We start from the raw sequence: 24,186 nt of genomic DNA, 5'->3' as shown, positions 1-24,186 counted from the left end.
GCATTTGGAGCTTTTGTATGGTTGGAAGTATGAGTGTTTTGTGATTTTGATATTTTATACAACTTACTGCATAAAAGGATATTTCATAACTTATGATCACTCTATATTTTATTCTTTAATGTTTGTCTTTGCAGCTCTCCTCTACAAACCCATTGACCGTGTCACTCGAAGCACTCTGGTCTTGCATGTGAGTCTCACTCTCTAAAATATACATATTGATTACATGTAGTCAAGTTTAAAACAGCAAGGTCACCTTTACTAAGGCAAATGCACAGGCTATTATTTTTCTCACATCACAAATTCACACTCTATTGCTGTTGCGCTATTTGTACTGTATGAGTGTTACAGTTCAGTTAGGTTAATCAAACTCAGTAGATATTTGGTTGCCGTCAATTAAAAAAAAAAAAAAAGAGTGTTCTATGCCATAAGGAGGCATTCATACCAAATTCTGCTGTGTAAAGATCGTTCTATCCTTTAAAATACCAGTATCAACATGTCAAATTTGCTTTTCTTCATGGATCTTAAGGTCATTTTTAACCCAGATGGCAGTAGTAGGTGGTTTCTACCAAAAAAAAAAAAAAATCATCAAAACCTGTAAAACCTGCATGAGAGAAACCTTTGAAAATGGATAAGAATACTGCCAATGCTTCCACATATGTAGTACACTATCATTAATTTTTTTGTGAACATTAATTTGATGACAAGTGACAAATGATTTTTTATTTCAGATTAATACTCTTCTTGTTGATTCTTTAAAGAATCTTGAAAAAAAAAAAAAAAATAAAAAAAAAAATATATATATATATATATATATATATATATATATATATATATATATATATATATATATATTTATATATATACATACACACATATATCAAAGTTTCCACCATAAATTAACCAACACAACTGTTATCAACATTGATAATAATAAATATTTCTTGAGCACCAAATTAGCAAATTAGAATGATCTTTTTTGGTCATGTGACAGTGAAGGCTGTGATGGCTTTGCTTTCATATGATTAAATTTCATTTTAAATACATTAAAATAGGAAACAGTTACTTGAAATTTTACAATAAGCTGCTTTACTGCATTTCAATATACACTATATTTGAAATAAATTCAGTCTTAGTGAGCATAAGAGATTTCTTTCAAAAACATTTAAAAAATCTTACCAACCTCAAACTTTTAACAGTAGTGTTGTTTTATCTTTTTTAATATAATAGTTGGATTATCACTTAAAGAATAAGCATAAAGCTCAGGTATGCTGCCTGTTTTTTTTTTCAGGACTTGTTGAAACACACTCCTAAGGATCATCCAGACTTCCCACTACTGCAGGATGCCCTGAGAATATCCCAGAACTTCCTGTCCATCATCAATGAAGAGATTGACCCGCGCAGGACTGCCGTGACCACACCGAAGGGAGAGGTATGTGACCGACAGAGGAGGAGGAGTATACAGTATACTGTATTTTACATAAACAGTCCTTTACTGTATACAGTATGCAAAATTACAGAAAGAGGCCTTTTTAAGGCAGTTGGTGTATCAGTGCCTTTATAAGAGTGTTTTTTCCCCATGTTTACAAGTACATGTAAACATACAGTACATACATACAATGCTGCTGTAAATATTAACATAACATCTAGGGACTACTTTTTTATGCTTAAAATTATTTAAAATATGTAGAATACATTGTGTATATATATGGAATAAAAGAAATAGATTGAACTGCATGATAGCTTTTTGCTCTTTCCCATGAGAATGATCTTTTTAAGTCCACATCATACTTTCAGGAACTTATTCATATAACCACAGGTTATGCTGTAGTAAGCTGCGTTTCTAACCACACAGCTTTGTAATGCTATTAGTTAGTGTTCGTTGGAACTGTGGTTTCAGGACACATTGTGGCCATCGACCAACAATGCTTGTAGGAAACGCACCTCTAAAAATTAAGACATGACTTTAATTAACACATTTTGGTCCATTTTGGAATGTTATGGAATGTTATCAAATGAAGAAGGGCTGGCACAATATCAGAATTTTTTTTTTTTTATCAGATTGTGGCCTAAAGTATTCACAGTTATGATATTATTGATTATATCTATAGAAATAATTTGTAATCTATATATATATTATATTATTTATTTTTTTTTTTTTGGCCAATGAATCACACTCAGAATGCAAGTGTAGCGAGGCTGAGTTTGTAAACATTACTGTACAAAAGTGTGTACAATGGGCTTCATACATGCATATAACTATGATTGCAGACACACAGTCAACTTATTCTTGAGTGTTAATTGACCTGCTTTGTCCGTTCCAATATGGCGGACTGCTTACATATAGCAGCCCATAAAACAGCCGCTAATGAGGCATCTGTTCATATATATCTGTGGTAGTAGCTACATACGGCTTCTTTTGTCTCTTTGTGACTGGTGGCAAACAGGTGCAATACCGCCACCTAGGGCTGTGCGAGTTATTTTGTCGTGGCCACGACAAAACTGTACCGTATTAACCTCATTACTTTTGCTGCATTATTTTCAAAATTGTACTGTTGGTGGATTATTAACATTATCGCCAATACCAATACTGTTCATTTTCAAACATAAGTTCTTCAAATTCTCTTTTGTTTGACATTTCTATCTGTTTTCATAAATGCTCTCCCCAACCTCTAACTATGTCTGTTTGATGAGCTTAGCTTGCTGTAAGCACATGAGAGTATAAGTGCATCAGCTGTATTTATGTTAACTTAATCTCACCCTTACTTTTCTTCATCATACTTATTTAAAATAAATATTTGACGTTTGAGTGTCAGCACTTTTTATGATCAAGCTGTACAGTGTCAGTGATGAATTGAATAACTTCAGGCAGGCCCATGACCTTTGTCGCCCCTTGGTTTTCCGAAAGTGCACATGTTCTGTGTGTTTCTGGTCTGATGAATCCACAGGAAGTAACGGTGGGTGTTTATGTCTCTGTTAGGCTCGTCAGCTGGTGAAGGATGGCTTCCTGGTGGAGGTGTCGGAGGGGACGCGTAAACTCCGTCATGTCTTCCTCTTCACAGACCTTCTGCTCTGTGCCAAGATGAAAAAGACAGCAGTTGGGTATGAACATGGACACACGCAATCTCACTTTCTCTCTTATTTTGTGTTTTACCCACTCATGCATACATCACTCTACATGCCGCTGTGTGTTTGGCGTCAGTAGAAGAAGTGTTTTCATGGTTACGATGCCAAAGACACCGTAATATTGATTGATAGCTGCTGTTATCCTGATGCAGCTCTGTGTTTCTGTTACTACAGCCTTCTCAGGAGAATAACGCACATGTAATGTTTATACTGAATGCCAATCTTTTTTAAAATCTTAATTTACTGTGTTATCTACTCTGCCTCATATGCTTGGCATTGTGAGACATTCAGTTCTGGGAATTCAGTTCTCACCACTGGCAGAGACTGTAAAGTTTTCAGCATCTTAGTCTTAATCTTGAATTAGGCAGGGGATGATTTTAATTGGTTGTTATGCATGATGATGAGCAGAATATATTTCGCTTCAAAGCCATGCAGGGCATCATAATCATCTCATAATAAGAGTGCATTATCACGCATTTTGACAGTGGAAACACATTTTGAATCCCTGAAGCGTGTGTGTATACTCTACATACTAGAAAGTGCTTAGATTAATTGGTTACATCAGTCTCCACAGAGGCATTTCCTGTCAGGACAGGAAGAGAAAGGCATCATGAGGCATGTGTTTGTGTGTATGTGAGCAGAAACAAATACAACTAAATATATACACTATAAACACTTTAAAAGAAGTGTGAAAGATGTTTTTGGTTTTGGAGGGATGATCATTTTAAAATCATACCATATTTATTGCATCAAAATTTGTTAAAAATTTACTATAGTTAGGTTTGGATAATTTTATCAGCTGTTTATTATTCCTGCAACAATACATATTACTGTTACAGTTTTTATCAATAACCAATGCTCTAGTGCTCTTATGAATGTTTTTAGCATGACTTGTGAAAAATTAATGAATTTAACTAATTTATTTTAATTTGATATCTAATTTTAACATCTAATTTAACTACTGAATGACATAGCGTAGACTTATAGTGTTTGTGTATTTAATTTCATTCTGGAACCTACTTGTTCTACAGATCTGTGTACAGGTGTCACATGCTACTGTTTTGATAGCGTTGATAACGTTTCTGACTGAATGTGCTATCCTGTCCGCAATAACCTGTCCACGGGCTTTTTTGATTACTGTCAGTTTAAGTGTTGCCAGATATTGCTATTAAAACAAACAAAAAATGAAAAGTAAATAAAAATAAACCAAAATTATTTCAAATATTTTGCAAATAAGATAATATAAAGATATCACTGAATGTAAAGTTAATGTTTACTATTTTATTAAGTTTCTTAATTTTTTGATTATGTTGTAAAGATAATTTTGAAAACGCTTATAGTAGCTGGATCTGGCAACGCGGAGATCATTTTCATACCATGGAAGCTAAACATTCTGAATTATACGTCATGCAGACATTCATATGAAGAGTTTAACAGCAAATTAGTCATTAAGGAGACAAATTTTATTTTTGAACATGATAAATTTACCGAGGACCTCCGGGCCTCGTGACCTCATAGCTGGCTACAGGCCTGCACCTAATGCACTCAAATGATGTGCTTAATATATAAATATACCAAAGTTGTCAATTTCAATTCAAGTATATTTGTATAGTGCTTTTTACGATACAAATCATTGCAAAGCAGTTTCTACAAAATTTAGTAGTAGCTTATCAGTAGTGACTGTCAGTTTATGTGCATATGGCAGAAATGTACAGAAAAATCAATTAAAGACATAATCAAACAGACAATGAACACTATTAACAACAATTATATGATGCAATCAAACTTATAGCAAAATTTGGTTTAGTTCTGTATGTTGTTTCAAGGTTAGCATCATCTGAGGTCCTCTGAGGGGTTGGCATCATCTCTTTTCAGGTGTTCTGGATCCAGACTGGAGCTTGTGTAAATCCTAGTTACACCCCATGGCAAAACAGAGAAACAAATAGATACATAATTAATAGATACATAATTAACCTAAGCTAAAGAATAATAATGCGCGGTTTGATTTAGTGTGATTATAAGCATTAAAGCAATAAAAAAGCACAATAAATTATACTCCTATTTGACATTTAAATATGTTTTTCTGTGTTTTTTCTCTGTCAGGAGGCATCAGCAGTATGAGTGTAAATGGTACATCCCTCTGGCTGATCTGAGCTTTCAGACTCTGGATGACTCGGATTCTCTCCCTCACATCCAGACACTCCCTGAGCACGAGATTGAGGAGATGAAGATCAAGATCTCCACCATCAAAAGTGAGATCCAGAAAGAGAAGGTAATGTTGTGTATAAAACTATACAAGTAATGGGTTTTGTTTTCTGTTTTTGTCTGCACTCTGAAAAAATAAAGGTTTCAAAAAGTTTTTTTTTTTTCTTGCCGTTTATGGTATCCTAAAGAACCTTTTAGAGCTCAGAGCTCATTTTTAAATGTTCTCTCAGAGAACATTTAAAAAATCTAAAGAGCCATTTTCTACTACAAAGAACTATGAAGTTTTTCACTTCATTTTCAGTCTTTTTCAATCTCAAATCATGTCAGACGGTGCATTGCTTTGTAGGCCCTGTTTGGAATTTAGGGATAAAGTGGGTTTTATGGTTTGTTTACTGATGTTTGGCATTGCTGAAGCAGGTCACTGTGATAGTACAGCTTACATTCAGACAGACAGACGAATCTTAGACCGCCCACTTCCATTGTTCAGCCGAGGTCAGCACAGGACAACGAGGCAGTGTCTTACATGCAGAGGAAAGGTGACACCCTGCCTCGCAGCCTCAGTAACTTGGGTTACTCCACTGTGTGAGCGAGTTTATGTTAGCTGTCACTGAGAGAATCGAACGTGTTCCCCTCTGAGAGCACTCGCTCCTGGTGTCTCTTCTGCTCAGTGCGATTAATGCAGCGCAGTCATGTAGCCCATTACATTGTGTCAAGATATAACGTAATGTTGACACGCACACTCTAACAGACTGAGCAGTGGGGCTCTGAAGTCTTTAATTAGCCGTCGAGGCCTGATAACATCATTTCCAGTAAAACTCATACACACACAATGAAAGGCTGATAGTATCGGCCTTAATGGAAACTTACAGACACCACAAACACAGTGTTACAAACAAAAAGACAAAAACAAACAAATATATATATATACACGCACACGCACACACACACACACACACACACTGGCAGCCAAACATTTAGAATGTTCAAGATACATTTAAGATATTTTGCAATATTACCAATATTACATAAGAGACGTTTTAAAAAACATTTTAATATTGTAATTATTTCATACTTTTGACTGCCTGTGTGTGTGAGATAGATAGATAGATAGATAGATAGATAGATAGATAGATAGATAGATAGATAGATAGATAGATAGATAGATAGATAGATCAGGAAGTTTCTTTAATTGAAATGCGTGCCTAATGCTGGCTGTGAGAAACACAGACTGACAAATGTCTCAGGCTTGTAAGCACATTTAATGCACAAAGTTTTGTTGTTATTATGTCTGTATACAAAAAAAAGTAGACCCTTTACAGATTCGATTGATGTATTGCTCTTATCTGTACGATCAAAACTGAAAGTGTCATTTAAGTTCTCAAGACACGTATACGCGTTAATCGACTCCAGAGGGTTAATGCACTAATATCAGATTGATTTGTGTGTGAACAGAAAGCACAGAAAAGTCAGAGTCGTAATGTGGATCGTCTCAGGAAGAAGATGAACGAGCAGGAGTCGTGTCTGCTGCTATATTCCCCCACCATACCATTCCGCATCCACAACAAACACGGCAAGGTACCACATCGCACAGCCATCTGATGTACTACAGTATTCTGTGTGGGAGGCTAGTGGGATGCTTATTTGACATGATCTCTCAGATATAACTTTTTTTTTTAGCGTTGGACCTTTCACTAAATCTTTTCCATTTAAATGATGTGTTTCTGCTGTTTATAGCGTTCCAGTAGAGGGAGCCATTGTTATTCTTTAACTGTTTCTCTTTCTACAGAGCTGCCTGTTTCTGCTGTCCTCAGATTATGAGAGGTCAGAATGGAGGGAGAGCATTCAGAAACTGCAGAAGAAAGGTCAGACAACTTTTTCTATTAAAACATCAGATTATTCTACCCTATCATATCATCATTACAAAATGGCACAAACCATCATTCCTGAATCAGCCACACACTACCACAACCAGTAATGCTCTATAAGGGCCACTAGCTATGGGGTCCACTAGGGGGCCTCAGCAAACTTAGCAAAAAAGGCAGCAAGATTCCTTATTTATAATTATTTAAAATTTGTGTGCATAGAAGTTTCAGTTTAGTATTGTTTGTTGTGTGCATAGAAGTTTCAGTTTAGTTTTGTTTGATATTGGAAATTGGAAAAGTTTCTGCTTAAGTTTTTATAATAGCAATTTGCATATACTCCAGAATGTTATGAAGAGTGATCAGATGAATTGCATAGTCCTTCTTTGCCATGAAAATTAACTTAATCCCAAAAAAAACCTTTCCACTGCATTTCATTGCTGTCATTAAAGGACCTGCTGAGATCATTCAGTAATCATCTTGTTAACTCAGGTGAGAATGTTGACGAGCACAAGGCTGGAGATCATTATGTCAGGCTGACTGGGTTAGAATGGCAGACTTGACATGTTAAAATGAGGGTGATGCTTGAAATCATTGTTCTTCCATTGTTAACCATGGTGACCTTCAAAGAAACACGTGAAGCCATCATTGCATTGCATATAAAATGGCTTCACAGGCAAGGATATTGTGGCTACTAAGATTGCACCTAAATCAACAATTTATAGGTTCATCAAGAACTTCAAGGAAAGAGGTTCAATTCTTGTAAAGAAGGCTTCAGGGCGTCTAAGAAAGTCCAGCAAGCGCCAGGATCGTCTCCTAAAGAGGATTCAGCTGCGGGATCGGAGTGCCACCAGTGCAGAGCTTGCTCAGGAATGGCAGCAGGCAGGTGTGAGCGCATCTGCACGCACAGTGAGGCGAAGACTTTTTGGAAGATGGCTTGGTGTCAAGAAGGGCAGCAAAGAAGCCACTTCTGTCCAAAAAACCATCAGGGACAGATTGATCGTTCTGCAGAAAGTATAGTGAATGGACTGCTGAGGACTGGGGCAAAGTCATATTCTCCGATGAAGCCCCTTTCCGATTGTTTGGGGCATCTGGAAAAAGGCTTGTGCTAGAAGAAAAGGTGAGCGCTACCATCATCAAGTCTGTGTCATGCCAACAGTAAAGCATCCTGACACCATTCATGTGTGGGGTTGCTTCTCATCCAAGGGAGTGGGCTCACTCACAATTCTGCCCAAAAACACAGCCATGAATAAAGAATGGTACCAAAACACCCCTCCAACAGCAACTTCTTTCAAACAACCCAACAACAGTTTGGTGAAGAACAATGCATTTTCCAGCACGATGGAGCACCGTGCCCATAAGGCAAAAGTGATAACTAAGTGGCTCGGGGACCAGAATGTTGAAATTTTGGGTCCATGGCCTGGAAAAACTCCCCAGATCTTAATCCCATTGAGAACTTGTGGTCAATCCTCAAGAGGCGGGTGGACAAACAAAAACCCACTAATTCTGACAAACTCCAAGAAGGTTATTATGAAAGAATGGGTTGCTATCAGTCAGGATTTGGCCCAGAAGTTGATTGAGAGCATGCCCAGCTTCGAACTGCAGAGGTCCTGAAAAAGAAGGGCCAACACTGCAAATACTGACTCTTTGCATAAATGTCATGTAATTGTCTAATTAAAAGCCTTTGAAAACGTATGAAGTGCTTGTAATTATATTTCAGTACATCACAGAAACAACTGAAAACAAGATCTAAAAGCAGTTAGCAGCAAACTTTTTGAAAACGAATATATTATGTAATTCTCAAAACTTTTGGCCACGTTTGTAGTATTTCTATTAATATATATAAAAAATATTTTCACTTTTCATTGCTAGTAATTCTATTACGTGATTGTCTTTTTAATTCATTTAATTTGTTTATTTCAATTTTAATTTTATTTCATTTTTAGTTTTAATTCCATTTTAGTTCATTTCCAGTAGTTAGTAATTTTAGTGCTTCAGCTTAAATTTACTTCAGTTAGTTGCCATGGCAACAGTTCTAATTGTTTCCGCTTTATTTTAATGAACAGAAATGTTTTTAATAGTTTTAATTAGCGATAATAACCTTGATGTGTAGAGCTCACTGTGTGTTTGTGTGTTTTCAGACCTGCAGGCCTGTGTGTTGAGTTCAGTAGAGTTGCAAGTGTTGACCGGCTCCTGCTTCAAACTCCGAACTGTCCACAACATCCCCGTCACCAGCAACAAAGATGGTAAGAGACACATATTTTCACACAAACAGCTCGCTGCTGTCTGATTCAGTGCTTAGTTGCTTCAGTTGTATATGGAGGGGACAAATGCAAATGCTGTCTGAATCTGAACTTACAGTAGAGGAGACTAAGGTATAATGTGTCAGTGATATCATTTTCAGCTGATATCAGATATTTCAGAAACACATTTAGTTGTATTAGTTTGACTTATGTTTCATTTTTGTGTTCAAGGAGAACATTAGTAAAAAAGGGTACAGCTTATCCTCCTCTCCCTTGTTTCCTTCTCTTCTTTTTATCTAAATTCCTTCAGCTCCTCATCACAGTAGTTTTTATTTGTACTCACTACCCCAGTTCCTTTGTTCCTCAGTTTCTCTTTCCGTCACAGTGAAGTCCAAATAGGTTTTTCATAAATCTAGGTTACCATCTGGTTTTACTCTACTGACAACCTGTGCCATGTTGAGGCTGCTTTTATTCACTTCTGAGCAGGCTTTGGCTGTTTGTTTTTGTGTGGACCCTGACATGTTTTGATTTGGATGACATTAAAGCCATCTGTCCATCACCTCCCACATGCAACCCCAGTCAGCAGAGCTGGAGTCAGTCACTATCAGAAGGGCAACAGTCCCTTAGTGCTGCTGCTGTATACATACTCCACCCCTCTCTGGGTGAATTATGGGTGATTGGTGGTAGGTTCAGAAATATTGTTGCATTTAGCCATAGCAGAATGCATTAAACCTCTCCTAAAACCTCATTACAGTTGTTTTCCTGTTATAAAATCACCGTAACACTCAACTTCAAGTCAATTTTATTTATTTAGCACTATTCACAATACAGAAGCAGCTTTATAAAAAAATCATGATGTTAATATTTATAATCAACCAAAAATTAAAATGTACTAAAAATGTACTCACACTCATGTCATTCGAGATGTAGATGAGTTTGTTTGTTCCATATTTGGGGAAAAAAAAATGAGCATTCCATCACTTGCTCACCAGTGGATCCTCTGCAGTGAATGGGTGCTTAAACAGCTGATAAAAGCATCACAATAATCCACAAGTAATCTACAGTCCATCAATCAACATCTTGTGAAGATGAGCATTCCATCACTTGCTCACCCATCAAGACTTTTTTTTTTTTTTTTTTTTTTACGTGGAGCGATTCCTCTATCCATAATATTGTTTTTCTCCAGTGAAAAAGTCCTGTCGTCTGAATCAGGAGAGAAATATGCACAGATCAAGCAGCTATTTACAAGCGAAATGCTCCAAACAGTCCACAGTTGGATTTTTTAAGTAAGAGGACAACAGGGGATGGACTTTTTTACTTGAGGAAATGTTTTTATGGATTGTGGATTCATATTTTGGCCAGAAGTAGCAGTTTAATGTTAAAAATTAATGATGGATTTGTTTCTTACACACTGTCACTTCATATAACCCAGATTACACGTCTGATGGCAGATGGAGTATTCTGACGCAGTAGCGGCGCCAGGATTTTTTATTTTAGGTGGGCCTCCAGAAAACTGGATGGGCCAGTTAAAATAAGACCCCCCCCCCCCCCCCCCAAAAAAAAAACGGGTTTCCCTTCATCTCCGTTCCAGCGCTTTTCTGCGGCACTGAGGAGGACAGCAACTTGTATCGCTGTCCTCCGCTCAGTGCTGAAGGCAAGCGGACAAAGAAATACACCTTAATTGTTGGCAGTAAGCTAAATTCATTTATCTCCTATGAACGTTCAATACACAAAAAGACTGAAACGGAATTATATCTTTGGAGGTTCAGGTTCTGTTTCTCTCCATTTATTTACAACACGGCGTCATTCTTGAATGAATGACGTCCGCCAACGTCATTCATTTCATTGGATCACTTGCTGGTGGGGTAGAAGCCGCTGATTGGCTGAGAAGATTTCGCTCAAAGCTTTCCTCAGGCTGGTTATTGATGAACCGCTAGAATGAAAATCACTCACTACTCATAGGCCTGGGCCAAAATGGGTGGGCCCGGACATTAAATGGGTGGGACCCAGGCCCACCCGGGCCCAATGGTAGCGCCGCGGCTGTTCTGACGACGACTTTCATACCTTTTCTGGACCTTGACACTGTTATTTACTTGGCAGTCTATGGGACAGTCACAGGCCTGTTTTCATCCAAAATATCTTAAATTGTGTTCTGAATATGAACAGAGCTTTCACGGGTTTGGAATGACATGGGGGTAAGTGATTAATGACAAAATTTTCATTTTGGGGTGGAGTATCCCTTTAAATTAATAAATTCACAAGTAAATAACTGGACATGAAATATTGATTTGAGAGGAGAATCTGAGGTTGAATAATAAGAATCAAGTATTCTAGAGAGTAAACGTACTGGTGCCAGTAACGTTAATTTAATTTGAAGAACATCTACAGAAGCACAACCCACAGTGGATCTGAAGCAAATTTTGAGTTTAAATAAAAGGCTGGCAGGTCATGTCTGGCCAAGGGGTCTTGAGTTTGACTTGTTCCGTCTCTCGTAAGTGACACACATAGAAAGACCCCCTCTGATCATCCCCTGAACCCCACAACGTCCCTCCTGCTACGAAATTTAAGATGCAGGGAATGAGGTGAAATGAGGAACAGCTGGTGAAGGAATGTAACCCCTGCCACATACCTTCAAATACGTCCCCCATGAACCCCATATACACACACACTCACAAATACCCTCTTTCCTCTGGACACCAGCAGTTTGAGCTGACAAATAAGGGATGTAAGGAGTGTTTGTCTTCATTATGAGAGAGACAGTGTGACACTGAGAGCTCTCAGATGGTGGAGAGCAGTAATTAAATGATGGTCGGCTTCTGTTTTGTGAGAGTTAAGGCCTCTTCACTTGACTCGAATCAGGATTTAGAAAAGCATTGTGCACCTCTTTGACCTCCACATGAAAAGCCTTGCAAATAGTGGAAGGGTGGTGCTGCAAAAAGAAGTGGAAATATTTAAACATGTTTGAGGAGAGAAAAAAGTCCTAGCAACTGCTTTGATGCATCAGAAAAAGCCTGGTTGAACGTGGGTTCACGAAATCTTACTCTTTCAGGGTGCTTGTGGTGAATTTACATTTAGTTTGGGAACAACAGTAAAATGAGGCTTTCAAGTTCTCTTCATGTTTTAAACATCTCTTGTTGCTTTGTACTCCACGTTTGGACAGAATTTAAGAATTAATTCGTTTAATTCATGAGTGAAATGGCTGCAACACATAGGAAGCTAACTTGGAATTTGAATAGGAATTTAAGGGATAGTTCAGATTATAATGAAAACTCTGTCATCATTTATTCACCCTCATGTTGTTCCAAACCTGTATAAATTTCAAAAGAATATATTTTGAAGAATGTTGATAACCAAACAGTTGCTGATAGCCATTGACTCCCATTGTAGGAAAAAATACTATGGAAGTCAGTGGCGAGAAACTGTTAGGTTTTGCATTCTCTCGAATAACTTCTTTTGTGTTCAGCAGAAGAAAGAAATTCATACAGATTTGGAACAACACGAGGGTAAGTAAATGATGATAGAATTTTCAGTTTTGGGTTAGGGTTGGAATTTATTGCATTAAAGTTGAGTGGCTAATGACATTATTGGCTAAAACCTATAAAACTTTCAAACTTCAAGCAAAGCTTTGTCAAGCTGCCCAAGTTTGTCTTGACATACTTTATTTTATTGTCTTGCAAGCTACATTTCTTCAAATTAAAATTCAATTTGATTAAATAATTTGATAAAAATATTTACAATATGAATGGCAATTCCATAACCAGTTTTCGACCTCAGTTAAAAATTAGACTCAAATTTAAGAATTGACCTGGAATTTAAAATGAAATTCAAATTTAGGAATTTAAATTTAAATTCAAGAACTGAGATTCAAATTCAAGAATTGAACCCTAAATGGCTCACAACCTTCTTATACTCTAAAAGACTTCATCAAAAGGCCAAAATGTGTAAGAATCACAAATTTGCGTGATGTGTCGCTTTATTGACTTTATGCATTGAGAAACATTGAATCTTATGAAAGGGCCTTAAAGCGGTAGTTTAAATTAAATTTTTATTGAGTTTAATCAAACAGTTTCTGGACTGAATGGTGAGATGAGATGCCATTTGATTAATTCTTTTGGACTGGATTATGATCACATGTCCACTAACATGCACAGGTCTGTGATTGTTTACTCTCTCACGTGTTCAAAGAGATTCTCGGCTAGTTTACTTCCTGCTAAATAAACGCAGAGAAAGGGAGACTGCAACTTGAGCACTGCCACCCACTGCTTCCAATATTGATACAATAAGCCACTCTGTGTGTGTGTGTGTGTGTGTGTGTGTGTATTGGTCGGTCAAGGCCACCCTGAAGTTATGACTGGTTCTGTGGGCCCAGAGACCCAGGTTCTCTCGGGATGAGAGCCTTCAAGTCCAGAAGAATCCTCTTGTTCTCTTGGGCTTACCATAAATATTGTTTTCATGAACCATGCTTTTTTAACCCACTTCACATGATGTTAAACTTTTTCGGTGTGGTTATTCAAGCTCATGGTTTTAGTTAAGGCAGCTGTAGACTTTTAGTTATGTGACACTGTTTTCATTTGCTCTGACATCTGCATTCTTTCCACCAGCACTAATTTACAAAGTTCTTCATCAGAGCAGACCAGTCAAAGTTAGGGGGTTGTGACACTTGGTTTTATCTGATCTGTATGTAATAGACCTTCCAACTTTAGCAAAACTTAGTCAACCTGACTTTACTATTGCTACTTTACATTACTAACCAGCTGATGTGCCCTTTTCAGTACTGATATCAAAGCTGCTATCAAGACACTGACAAAACATTTTTGACATATATAAATAAAATGCTTGGAATTGATTTTGTTTACAAACATAAATTATGCTTATGTATACTGATACTTTGTATACAAGCATAATACATTTATACATTTCTTTACAAAACTAAAAACATCAAATAAAAATTAATAATAATTATGATAATAATATTATTATATAATAATATAATACTAATACATTAATAATAATGCATAATAAAACTCACTTTATAAAATACTTTCTTCTTTTTTTTATTTATTTATTCATTATCAGGACTCCAATTTTTATATTTTACAGTCTCCACTTAAAATATTATTTTGTATCATGGAAAATGTAACACATCAAAATTGGAGTCCTGATAATGAATAATAAAAAAAAGAAAGAAAGAGTTTTTTTCTTGTTTTTCTTTTGTTTATTTTTTTTTACTTCAATTTAATTGAGTTAAACAAGAGAACTAAGAAGTGTCCAGCATACATATAAACTACTACATATAAAAATAAAGTCTTAATAAACTTCCTGACCCCACTAATTGGCTGTTTGCTTGTTGGATGATTGGTAGACTGCTTTAACCATTGCTAATTTCAGCATGTAAGTCAGGCTCTGTTGTCTGTTTATAACCACATTCTCTATAATCTCAGTGTCTTGTTTCATGTTGTAGAGGGTAATTTGATGAGCATCAAATTCTGTAATGGTTCGAAGCAATCCAAACACCAACAATAATAGTCAGATAGCCTTGTATCACCAGTCCAGCACAGAAGTGGACCACACAAACAGGAGACATGCTGTAAAGAATTGCACTGTTCACATTACAGCAGACATGCACTCACCAGCTGCTCACATACTTACTGATGAGCTCAGAGAATCAGTGGTGACTGGATACTAGTGCAGATGTCTTATTTCCCTGTTATATCTTCAAGGAGCTTTGGACCTACTCTTGGGTGGTCTGGGCCATTTCTGATTTTAATTGTAGTAGTATATATGTGTTTTAGCAGCATATGGGTGACTTGACCTTTGCATATGTGTCCTTTATCTGTTATCTGCCACTAATAGGCAGGAAAGTGGAGGATTGTGGGTAGATTAAAGAGGGAGATGCTGAAAGATGACTAAAGGAAGGTGTTGGACACATCATAAATTCATCTCCCTCTTGTACACACACACACACACACACACACACACTTACTGAGTGTTTCTTGTCTCTTCCAGATGAGGAATCTCCTGGTCTGTACGGCTTCCTGCATGTGATCGTCCATAAAGCCACAGGCTTCAAAGAATCTGCCAGTAAGTCTTGTCTCTTTCACTTTTTTTTTTTTTTAATGAATATAGAAAACATATTTATCCTGCATAATATAGGATAATGGAAACAATTCATTTGTATAAATCAGCATTTCCCAAAGTGTGGTCTGTGGCCTACTAAGTATTGTAGGGGAGCTGCAGCCCACAATGTGGGAAATGCTGATCCATACAGATGTATTGTTTTATTATGCAGAGCACAAGTAATTGGCCTCATATGTTGGGGAGAAAGGAAGAAAGAGGAATATAGTTACTGGGAAACTACTTTTTTTTTTTTCAACTGTTCACCTTAGATGAACTCTCCATCAGTTAGCTGTAGACACTATTGTTTATCACTGAAGCACGTGTGCTTACAGTAAGTTACTGTGATTGTGTAGGTGAGTGATTAGATGAACAAACCAATATGAACGAAGCCACAAACCTCCCTACAGACTTCTTTAGTGTATAATATGTATGCCATTCACTGTACAGTATGCAGATTTCTGAATGACTTATGGGTACCACATTCCCCAAAATGAGCAGTATACTACAGAACATACAAGGGGAAGTACCATCCCACATTTCAATAGATTGCAATTCAGTCCCGGAAGTAAAATTCTTGTTCATTTTCTCTATAGGGAATTGATTTTTAACTGTATCTAATACACCTTTAAGGACAGAGCTATTGTGAGCTGTAAGGTTGTTAATCAGTGACCTATATGCTTTTGTTAAAGCCATCAGCCCATATTATTTAATTTTTTTTTTAAATAATCATGTTTAACATTGAAATTCCTGTTAAAAAATGACATTACCCGTGATTCTGCAAAGACATCTATAAAGTCAAGTGAATTGCGCCAAAAGAGCTCATTTGTGTGTGTGTGTGTGTGCGTGTGTGTGTTGTGTGTGTGTGTGTGTGTGTGTGTGTATAATTTATATATTTTAGTGCTGTGAATCAATTAAAAAAATTAATCACACATTTTTCTGAAATGAATCCCACCTAACATTAAAATTTTTAAAATATACTTTTATATTGCAGTAATTTAACATTCAGTCTTCAAATTAATGTATAAACAACATAAAGACAAAATATTTTTAATATTTGTTTAATGGCATCTTTTTATTATTTTTGATGTTTGTTTGATGTAGATTTTTTTATTTATTATTTAGTCTTTGTGTATTGTTTTTTTTAACATTACAGTGTAATTGAGAGCTATTAATTATAACATTTATTAGACTTAAAAAAAAAAAAAACTTCTAATTTGAATTTGAATTAAAATTAACTTAAAACAGTCTTCACATAAACTTATTATAATAAATGTCATATATAGCTTCCTGCACCCTTCAGCAAGTAGGAAATATACAGAAATTGAATGAAGTTATCAAACACTAAATTCTAAATTTAATAAAAATGAATTCTTAAAGCTACAAGAGTTATTGATTTCCTCTTATGTTCTTGGATGAACAGACATCACAGCAGGTTATTAGGTTATATTGGCTGCTTTAAGAGCTGAACATGACGCAGATCTGACACGCATCGTATTTTCTCACAACTCTATACCTTTTCTGACTCACTTCAGCTCTTAAAGTCTCTGCTAATGAGCTGACGAGTTGAATCGGGTGTGTTAGATGAGGGAGACAGTGCTGGGTTTTGAAAACCATTTCAGAGACATGTTCTTAAATCTGACTCATAAATACTTCCATGCACGCACAGATTTAAGGCAGCTTTAATCGCCTTTTTGGTAACTTCATGACTTAACTGACATAGCTTCTTTTGTTCTTAAATATAAAATGATCTAGGCTTCAGCCATAGGCTTAATTTACGGGTGGGACATGTCCCCACTAATGTCACTACCATTTGATGCTGGATGTGGTGAATAAGCTGCCAGTGATCAAAATATTGAATATGAAGTCATTGAAAACGATAGTTTTGAGAATATGGTTGAGATCATGAATGTGAGGCAGATGCTGACTGTACTGTGGAGGTACAGCGATGGTAAAATCATCTGCTCAAATTGAGTTCTTTTAAGTTTCAAAAGGAATGGAAATATGCCTTTATTTTATTCTTCTGTAATTGTTCTTCACATATTGGTTAATTTTTTGAATCTTGCAGCTTTAGTTGTTCTTAACATATCAAGATAATTTTTTGCTGTTGCAGCAGTTAGTGTTCTTAACATATCAAGATAATTTTTTGCTGTTGGGAAAATTAATGTAAACTCATGCATGGTCATGTAATAATGATTGGTGAAACACTCATGCATTTAAGGGTAAAGTGCTGCTTGTGTCTGAGAGACTCATGGAGAAATCAAATCAAATGACATACTGAGGTAATCATTTTAAATGTTTAGTTTATGTATAACATGTAGTTAAGTAACATACCATGACAAGGGGGCTATTTTGCTGAATATTTTCACGATTGCAAATGTTACATTGTAAGTATTTTAGACACAACATCGACTGTTTTGTTCTGTTTCACCAACGAAAATAGTTCTAACCAAAGTTTAGAGCAGAAATATAAAATCGTTTACACCACCAAATAAATAGCATTTTTAACAGTGATAATATTTTGTTTATTTTTTACATTAAACACATTAAATATTACATATACAGTATGTACAGTGGGTATAGAAAAGAATCCCGCACATTAAATATTTTTTATATAGTCACGTTTTCTTTTTACATTAAACACATTAGACGGACACAGTTTTTGTTTTATTCCAGAGCTGTTTACTGTGCAGCAGCAGCTTATAACATCCAGTTTAAAGGTATAAAACATGTATGTAAGAAAAATAATAAAAAAATGAATAAATGAGTTGGAGTTGGGATGAGGTTTATCAATGTTTATAAGCACAGTGAAGTCTATTATTTATAACACCAACATGTCACAACACAGAATCCCTGGATCAGATGCTGACTTCAAACTGGATGAAAGAGCCACGAGGAAACTGCTCAGAGAGACGACCAAGAGGTCTGAGCAACTCTGAAGCAGTTCACAGGCTTTATGATAAGGAGTAATCATTGTGTGCATGTGAGAACAATATCACACATTCTCCACAAATTTGGCTTGTATGGGAGGGATGCAAGAAAAAAGCCACTCCTCAAGAAAGGCCACATGCAGTCACAATTGAGATTTGCAAAAATGCACTTTAAAGATTCTGAGGCAGATGAGACTAAAATGTAACAATTTGGCCTCAACACCAAATGATATGTGTGGTGGAAATCCATACAGAAAATAACAGCATTCCTACAGTAAAGCATTGAAGTGATAATATCCTGTCATGGGGCTGTTTCTCTGCAGTAGGGACTGCAGCACATGTCAGGATAGAAGGAAAATGGATGGAAAATCTGCTGCCCTCTGCCAGAAAGTTGTCAATCGGAAGAAGGTTTATCTTCCATCATGACAATGACTCAAAGCACACAGCAAAACTGAGCACACAGTGGTTGAGGGAGAAAAGGGTGTCCTTGCACAGTCAGAGCTCAGACTTAAAGGTGCCATGTGTCATGTCTGGCAAAAAAATCAAGTCATAGTCCACATTCCATACCAGATGGGGGCAGTATGCCTCAATAAAGTGAAATGGTCTACATCTACAGTACGTACAACGAGAAATGGCATAGTCTCCATGCCCCCCCCTACCTTCACAACAACCCTAGAGCCATAGCCGAAGCCTAAAGGACGTTTTTGCCTCCAGAGGAAGCTTGGGTGATGTCAAGTGATTTTGAAACATGACATCTGAAAGTATAACTCCCCTTCACCTTTAAAAATACAAATATGTTCATATTCGTTTTGTTCATATTACCTTTTTGAGTTGTATATACACATTATTTGAATTAGAATGGAAGGTATTTGTACAGACAGCATTCTGTCAACATCATTGATCAACATCAGACAGCTGATGTTGACCAAGCTAGCGGAAAACCAGACGTAACCAGAGTCTGCCAACTCTCAAGCATTCACCGGAGACACAAGCAATTGACTCATTTTCACAACGCTATTCATGCCACACATCAATTGTATCTCAGGCACAAAAAACCACTCCTCAAGAGAGGACTCTCTGCTCTCACGGGTTCATTTGCAATCGAAGACATTTTAAAGATTCTTAGGTAGATGTTACATTTTAGCATCAGCTTGGTAGAGACGGGCTTTGGAAATCCATAACAGTTCAAAACCAAATCGGATCTGTGGGTAAGTTATAGCTAGCTAATATCCTATCAAACGCAGCTACGGTTAGCCATGCAGTAACATTAGCACGTTTATCGTCAACAGCCTTCGAAAAAATTTTCTATGTTCTAAATTCCCCGAAAAAAATACGCAAACATATAAAACAAACTTCTAGCGAAATACTAACAGCATCTTACTTACCAATCCAAAAGTGCTGGTCATTTTTTGGATATTTTTACCTCAATTTTTACACATGGCACCTTTAAACCCCACTGAAAATCTGTGGAATGACTTGAGTACTGCAGTCCACACATGGTCATCATCAAATTGAACTGAACTTGAGCAGTTCTGCAAAGAAGAGTGGGCAAATATTGCAAAGTCTAGATGTGCAAAGTTAGTAGAGACAGAGACAGATTCCAACAGACTAAAGGCTGTAATTAAAGCAAAAGGTGGTTGAACAAAATACTGACACAAGGGGGTGATCCTTTTTCCAACTCAGTGATTCTGTTTTTTTATTTATTTTTCTGACATGTTGGTGTTATATCTTTCACTTGGATGTTATAAGTTGCACTGAGTAAATTCAGCTGGATAAAACAAAACATGTGTCTGTCTTCATTTCAGGCTGCAAAGCAACAAAATTTGATTATTTTAAAGGGTGGTGATTCTTTTCTATACCCACTGCACTCCCACTGAGGAGACGATGGTCTTTATTCATTCAAATAAAGAAGGACATGGAACAGGCAGGAGCACACACGTAGCAGGAGGGTTAGACATACATTCAATACCAGACAAAGAAACTAGGAACGGGAAACACTTTAAATACACAGGACTTGACGAGGGGAAGACGAAAAACACCTGAGATCAATAAACATAATTAAAGATGAGGGAAAACTGGGTCATGGAACACGTGGGGAGCAAAACACAGGACTGACACATGTAATATAATGTGTAGTTCCATCACAGGTTAAGTCTTAAATTTCACATAAGGTGGTATTAAAAAGGCCAGTGGTGATGGTGATTAATGGTGATATCATAGCTCATATCATATCAAACCGTGCAAGTTATTATTATTGTTAAACTTTGTTCTCAAATTCTTCATGTTAACAACATCAGCATTGCGTGACTATGTGTATAGTGTGTATCAGTGTGTGATTTCAGTTTCTGTACAGTCTAATCTCTAATCGTCATACCATTCCAATTTCATATTAACAAATTCTTTTAACCCAAAAATCGAATTATGCTCCCTTCGAACTGGTTATCTTTAAAATACAGATTTTATGTAATCCCAGGTTATCTGAATTCAGATGCACATTTGAAATGGGAATATAATTTAATTTCATTCATAAACACATAATCCTTTCTGGATTACAATTCACCATCAAAATGATAAAATGAATTATTCTAGCTGCTGTGAGAAATGACTATAAATGATCCACCACCTGCAGGGTCCTCACATGTGATAGCCTAGTAGCCGGGACAACTCCTTTATGTTTACAGACGTGACGTAATGACGCAGTGCCATGCTCAAATCATACACAGTCATGCACAGAAATGATTGAAGACATTGACTAACAGTACTTGCAGCAAAGAAAGAGGTTTGAATACTTGAGCTAATGAAAGAGGTTTGTACTAGAAATGCAAACAGTAAAATTGTGTGTGTGTTTGTGATCAGGAAGACTTATATTTGGCTCATTCAGTACTCAAATGTTATACCCATCTAATTTATGCAATACACTGGAATGCTGCAATAGGTTTAGTATACCACTCTAACCTATTAGTCAGACATTATTTTATTTATTTATTTTTTATTATTATACCCTCACTGGAGGCTGAGCTCCTCTAAAATGAAAATCCTAGAATCGCTCCTGGTTCAAAGTATTTTATTCAGAGCACAGCATTTCTACATATTTTCTGTTTTACAGAGAAATACATTTCATTATCTTAACAGTTTCATGTTGACTTTAAATCAAGCCAACAAAAGGATGAAATAAGTGCAGTGTGGGAGTTGCACAACATTCATGCACATAGAAACTCCTTTGTTACGTAAGTTCCTTTTAAGTATAGATGAAAGTGGCAGAGATGAATCTGCATCTGAAAATTGTCTCCCAATCTCAAATCCACTTGGCTCCTTAACACAGAACAAAATACTCCAAGTATTTTGTAACCGGAGTACATCAGCAGCACTGTGGTCACCATGCCTGCTGGGTCATAACTGTATCAGAGCTTGTCCTGTGGGGCTTCACTCATGAATATTTGCATATATATTTGCACATTATTTCTTTTTGGTTTTTGAGGTCAGAGCTCAAATGAAATACCCAAATCACGTCTATGTACATTATACTGTTGTGAATTTGCATAACAGACACATGTGGCCAGCAGACCAGATCATCTCAGCTCTGAAAACAATCAGACCTCTATTTTAAAGCTTAATAAACTGCACAATATACTTCCTCAAGGCTGAATCAAAAGAGCCATTGTATAAGACTGTTTTGAGTGCTTGTTTTCTTGGTTCATTTTTTGTGTTTGGCTCATCTGAAGTCATTTGTCATGGAGTTTGTGGTTTTGTGGTTGCCTTGAATGTGACAGTGAGAGCAAACATGTGTTCTGCATATGGATATGCAGGTGTTTGAATATCTTTTTATATTGGAAAGTACTTACTCCTTCTCAGAAGCTGATTTTTTTCTTTTTTTTTTATTAAATCCTCCTCTTCAAGTCTTATTAAAGGCCTTGAACCACTTTGACAGGAAATGCATCCAAATCCTCGCTCTGGGCCATTAATGAAAACTGGGTCGTTGACATTGGCTTCCTGATAAAAAGAGTCTGAGGAAGAAATACTGACCCAGAATACAACTTTTGACACTTACATTAAATGATTTATCTTTACCTTTCTGCTGGTTTCCAACCTCTAATCCTTTAGTTTTCATGGAGTCTCCATTAGTTGCTTATAAGTTGCATATGGCTAGTTCATACAGCAGCAGATTTATCAGTCTTCTAAATAACAATTCCACAATATTTTTGCATATTTTTTGTGAACATTGAGTAAATATTGTGTAAAATAGGTGTTCTCAGCTTCTTAATTGCTATAATTAAATAAACTATATAAATATATATTATATATATTAATGTTTTAGAACCTACACACAATATTTGTGCAGCAAATCAGCATATTAGAATGATTTCTGAATGATTTCTGACCATGTGACAATGATCAGTTTTTATAGCACATGACATCAATTTGATTTTGAAGTAGGTATTTATTTTTTTGATTATTTTCAGTTATTATGTTGTTTTTTTTTTTTGTAATAAAATTGTACAATATTGCTGTTTTTACTTTGTTTTTGATCAAATAAATGCAGCCTTGGTGAGCATATGTAAGAGGCTTTTCTTAAAACATCTTTTAAAAATCATACCCCAAACTTGCACATAATTACTATAAACATAAATGTAAATGTAAACAGCTATTCCTGCATATTCTTGTATGACTGTTCTCCATCTGTAAAAGAAACAAAGGGGTCAAACTCATCTGCACATCTACAGTATGTGTGTGTGAATGGACTAGTTGCCATATGGCTCTCATCACCATTTGGAAACATCAGCCTGAGGATGGGGTTCCTGCCCCAGATGATGAAACTTCCAATCCACCATTGTGTGGGGCAACCATAAATATTTGGGTCAAATTTAAAACCTCAAACAATTACACTCTTTGTATAATAAAGAACCAGCATTATTTCTAAATATGCACCAAAGTCCCAAACCTCTAACTTATATATAATGGCACCTCTTATCAATAACCACTTCTCATTGAGCTACACAAGCCTCTCACGTTGAGTCAAAAGCATGACAGAAGTAATGACAGTGCACTATATCAGTCTTTAAGAGCCCACTTAAGGTCCTCTCTTAAATCTGAACCCTTTTAAAAACATGTTTCCACAGAAGCACTACTCTCGTCGACGGTCGATTTACACTCAGTGGTCACATCTGTAAACCTGAGCACCTTCCCTCACCGTCGTAGTCCACTCTCTGTTCTCATTCATGCAGGATGTTTTTATAAATACATTTCCTGTTCTCTGAAGAACTAGGTTTCTGTGCCTGGTGCTGCTAAAATCTAAAGCCTCCTCTGACCATGAGGAGAGATATAGCTGGCCTTATTTCATGTCTTTAGTATTGAGAGCAAGGCCAGTATGGCTGCAGGAAATGGGCCATTCGTGGAGAAATCCTGACTGAGATGTTTAAAAGTACAGCTCTGCTGAATGGGACAGGATGGGTTTGGGTAAAGGTCTTTTTCTTTTAAATTTAATCATTTATTACTTCATCACAAGAAAGGATTTTTTCCCCCTTTTTTTTGATTTGCCAGATGCAAAATAGGTAATTTTTTGGTTTACATTTGTGCCCCCAAATTGAAAAGCCAGCCTCAAAGAAAATCCAGAAATTCCCACTGGTGACATCGTGGTGACATGTCATTAATATGATCATTTTTGCATGGGCTGAAGGTGTGTATGTGTGCAAATACAGCTTCATTATAAAGCAA

At 36.4% G+C, this 24,186-nt stretch overlaps 1 protein-coding gene across 3 annotated transcripts in view; it reads left to right on the top strand.

Annotated features, from left to right (window-relative positions):
• The window catches only part of LOC109063898 (active breakpoint cluster region-related protein-like), a 158,780-nt gene that overhangs the window by 91,065 nt on the left and 43,529 nt on the right, over window positions 1-24,186 (top strand). For all 3 annotated transcript variants that reach the window (XM_042756843.1, XM_042756844.1, XM_042756845.1), the window contains 8 exons: window positions 135-187; window positions 1,289-1,429; window positions 2,978-3,099; window positions 5,227-5,395; window positions 6,781-6,903; window positions 7,115-7,190; window positions 9,329-9,433; window positions 15,437-15,511. In XM_042756843.1, the coding sequence (XP_042612777.1) occupies window positions 135-187; window positions 1,289-1,429; window positions 2,978-3,099; window positions 5,227-5,395; window positions 6,781-6,903; window positions 7,115-7,190; window positions 9,329-9,433; window positions 15,437-15,511 (864 nt within the window). The remainder of the gene's footprint in view (window positions 1-134; window positions 188-1,288; window positions 1,430-2,977; window positions 3,100-5,226; window positions 5,396-6,780; window positions 6,904-7,114; window positions 7,191-9,328; window positions 9,434-15,436; window positions 15,512-24,186) is intronic.

Source organism: Cyprinus carpio, chromosome A5 (genome assembly GCF_018340385.1).
Source record: "Cyprinus carpio isolate SPL01 chromosome A5, ASM1834038v1, whole genome shotgun sequence".
In the NCBI taxonomy this organism is placed as follows: domain Eukaryota; kingdom Metazoa; phylum Chordata; class Actinopteri; order Cypriniformes; family Cyprinidae; genus Cyprinus; species Cyprinus carpio.
The sequence above is the reverse complement of the archived record's forward strand: the minus strand, read 5'-3'. Positions and strand labels throughout refer to the sequence as shown.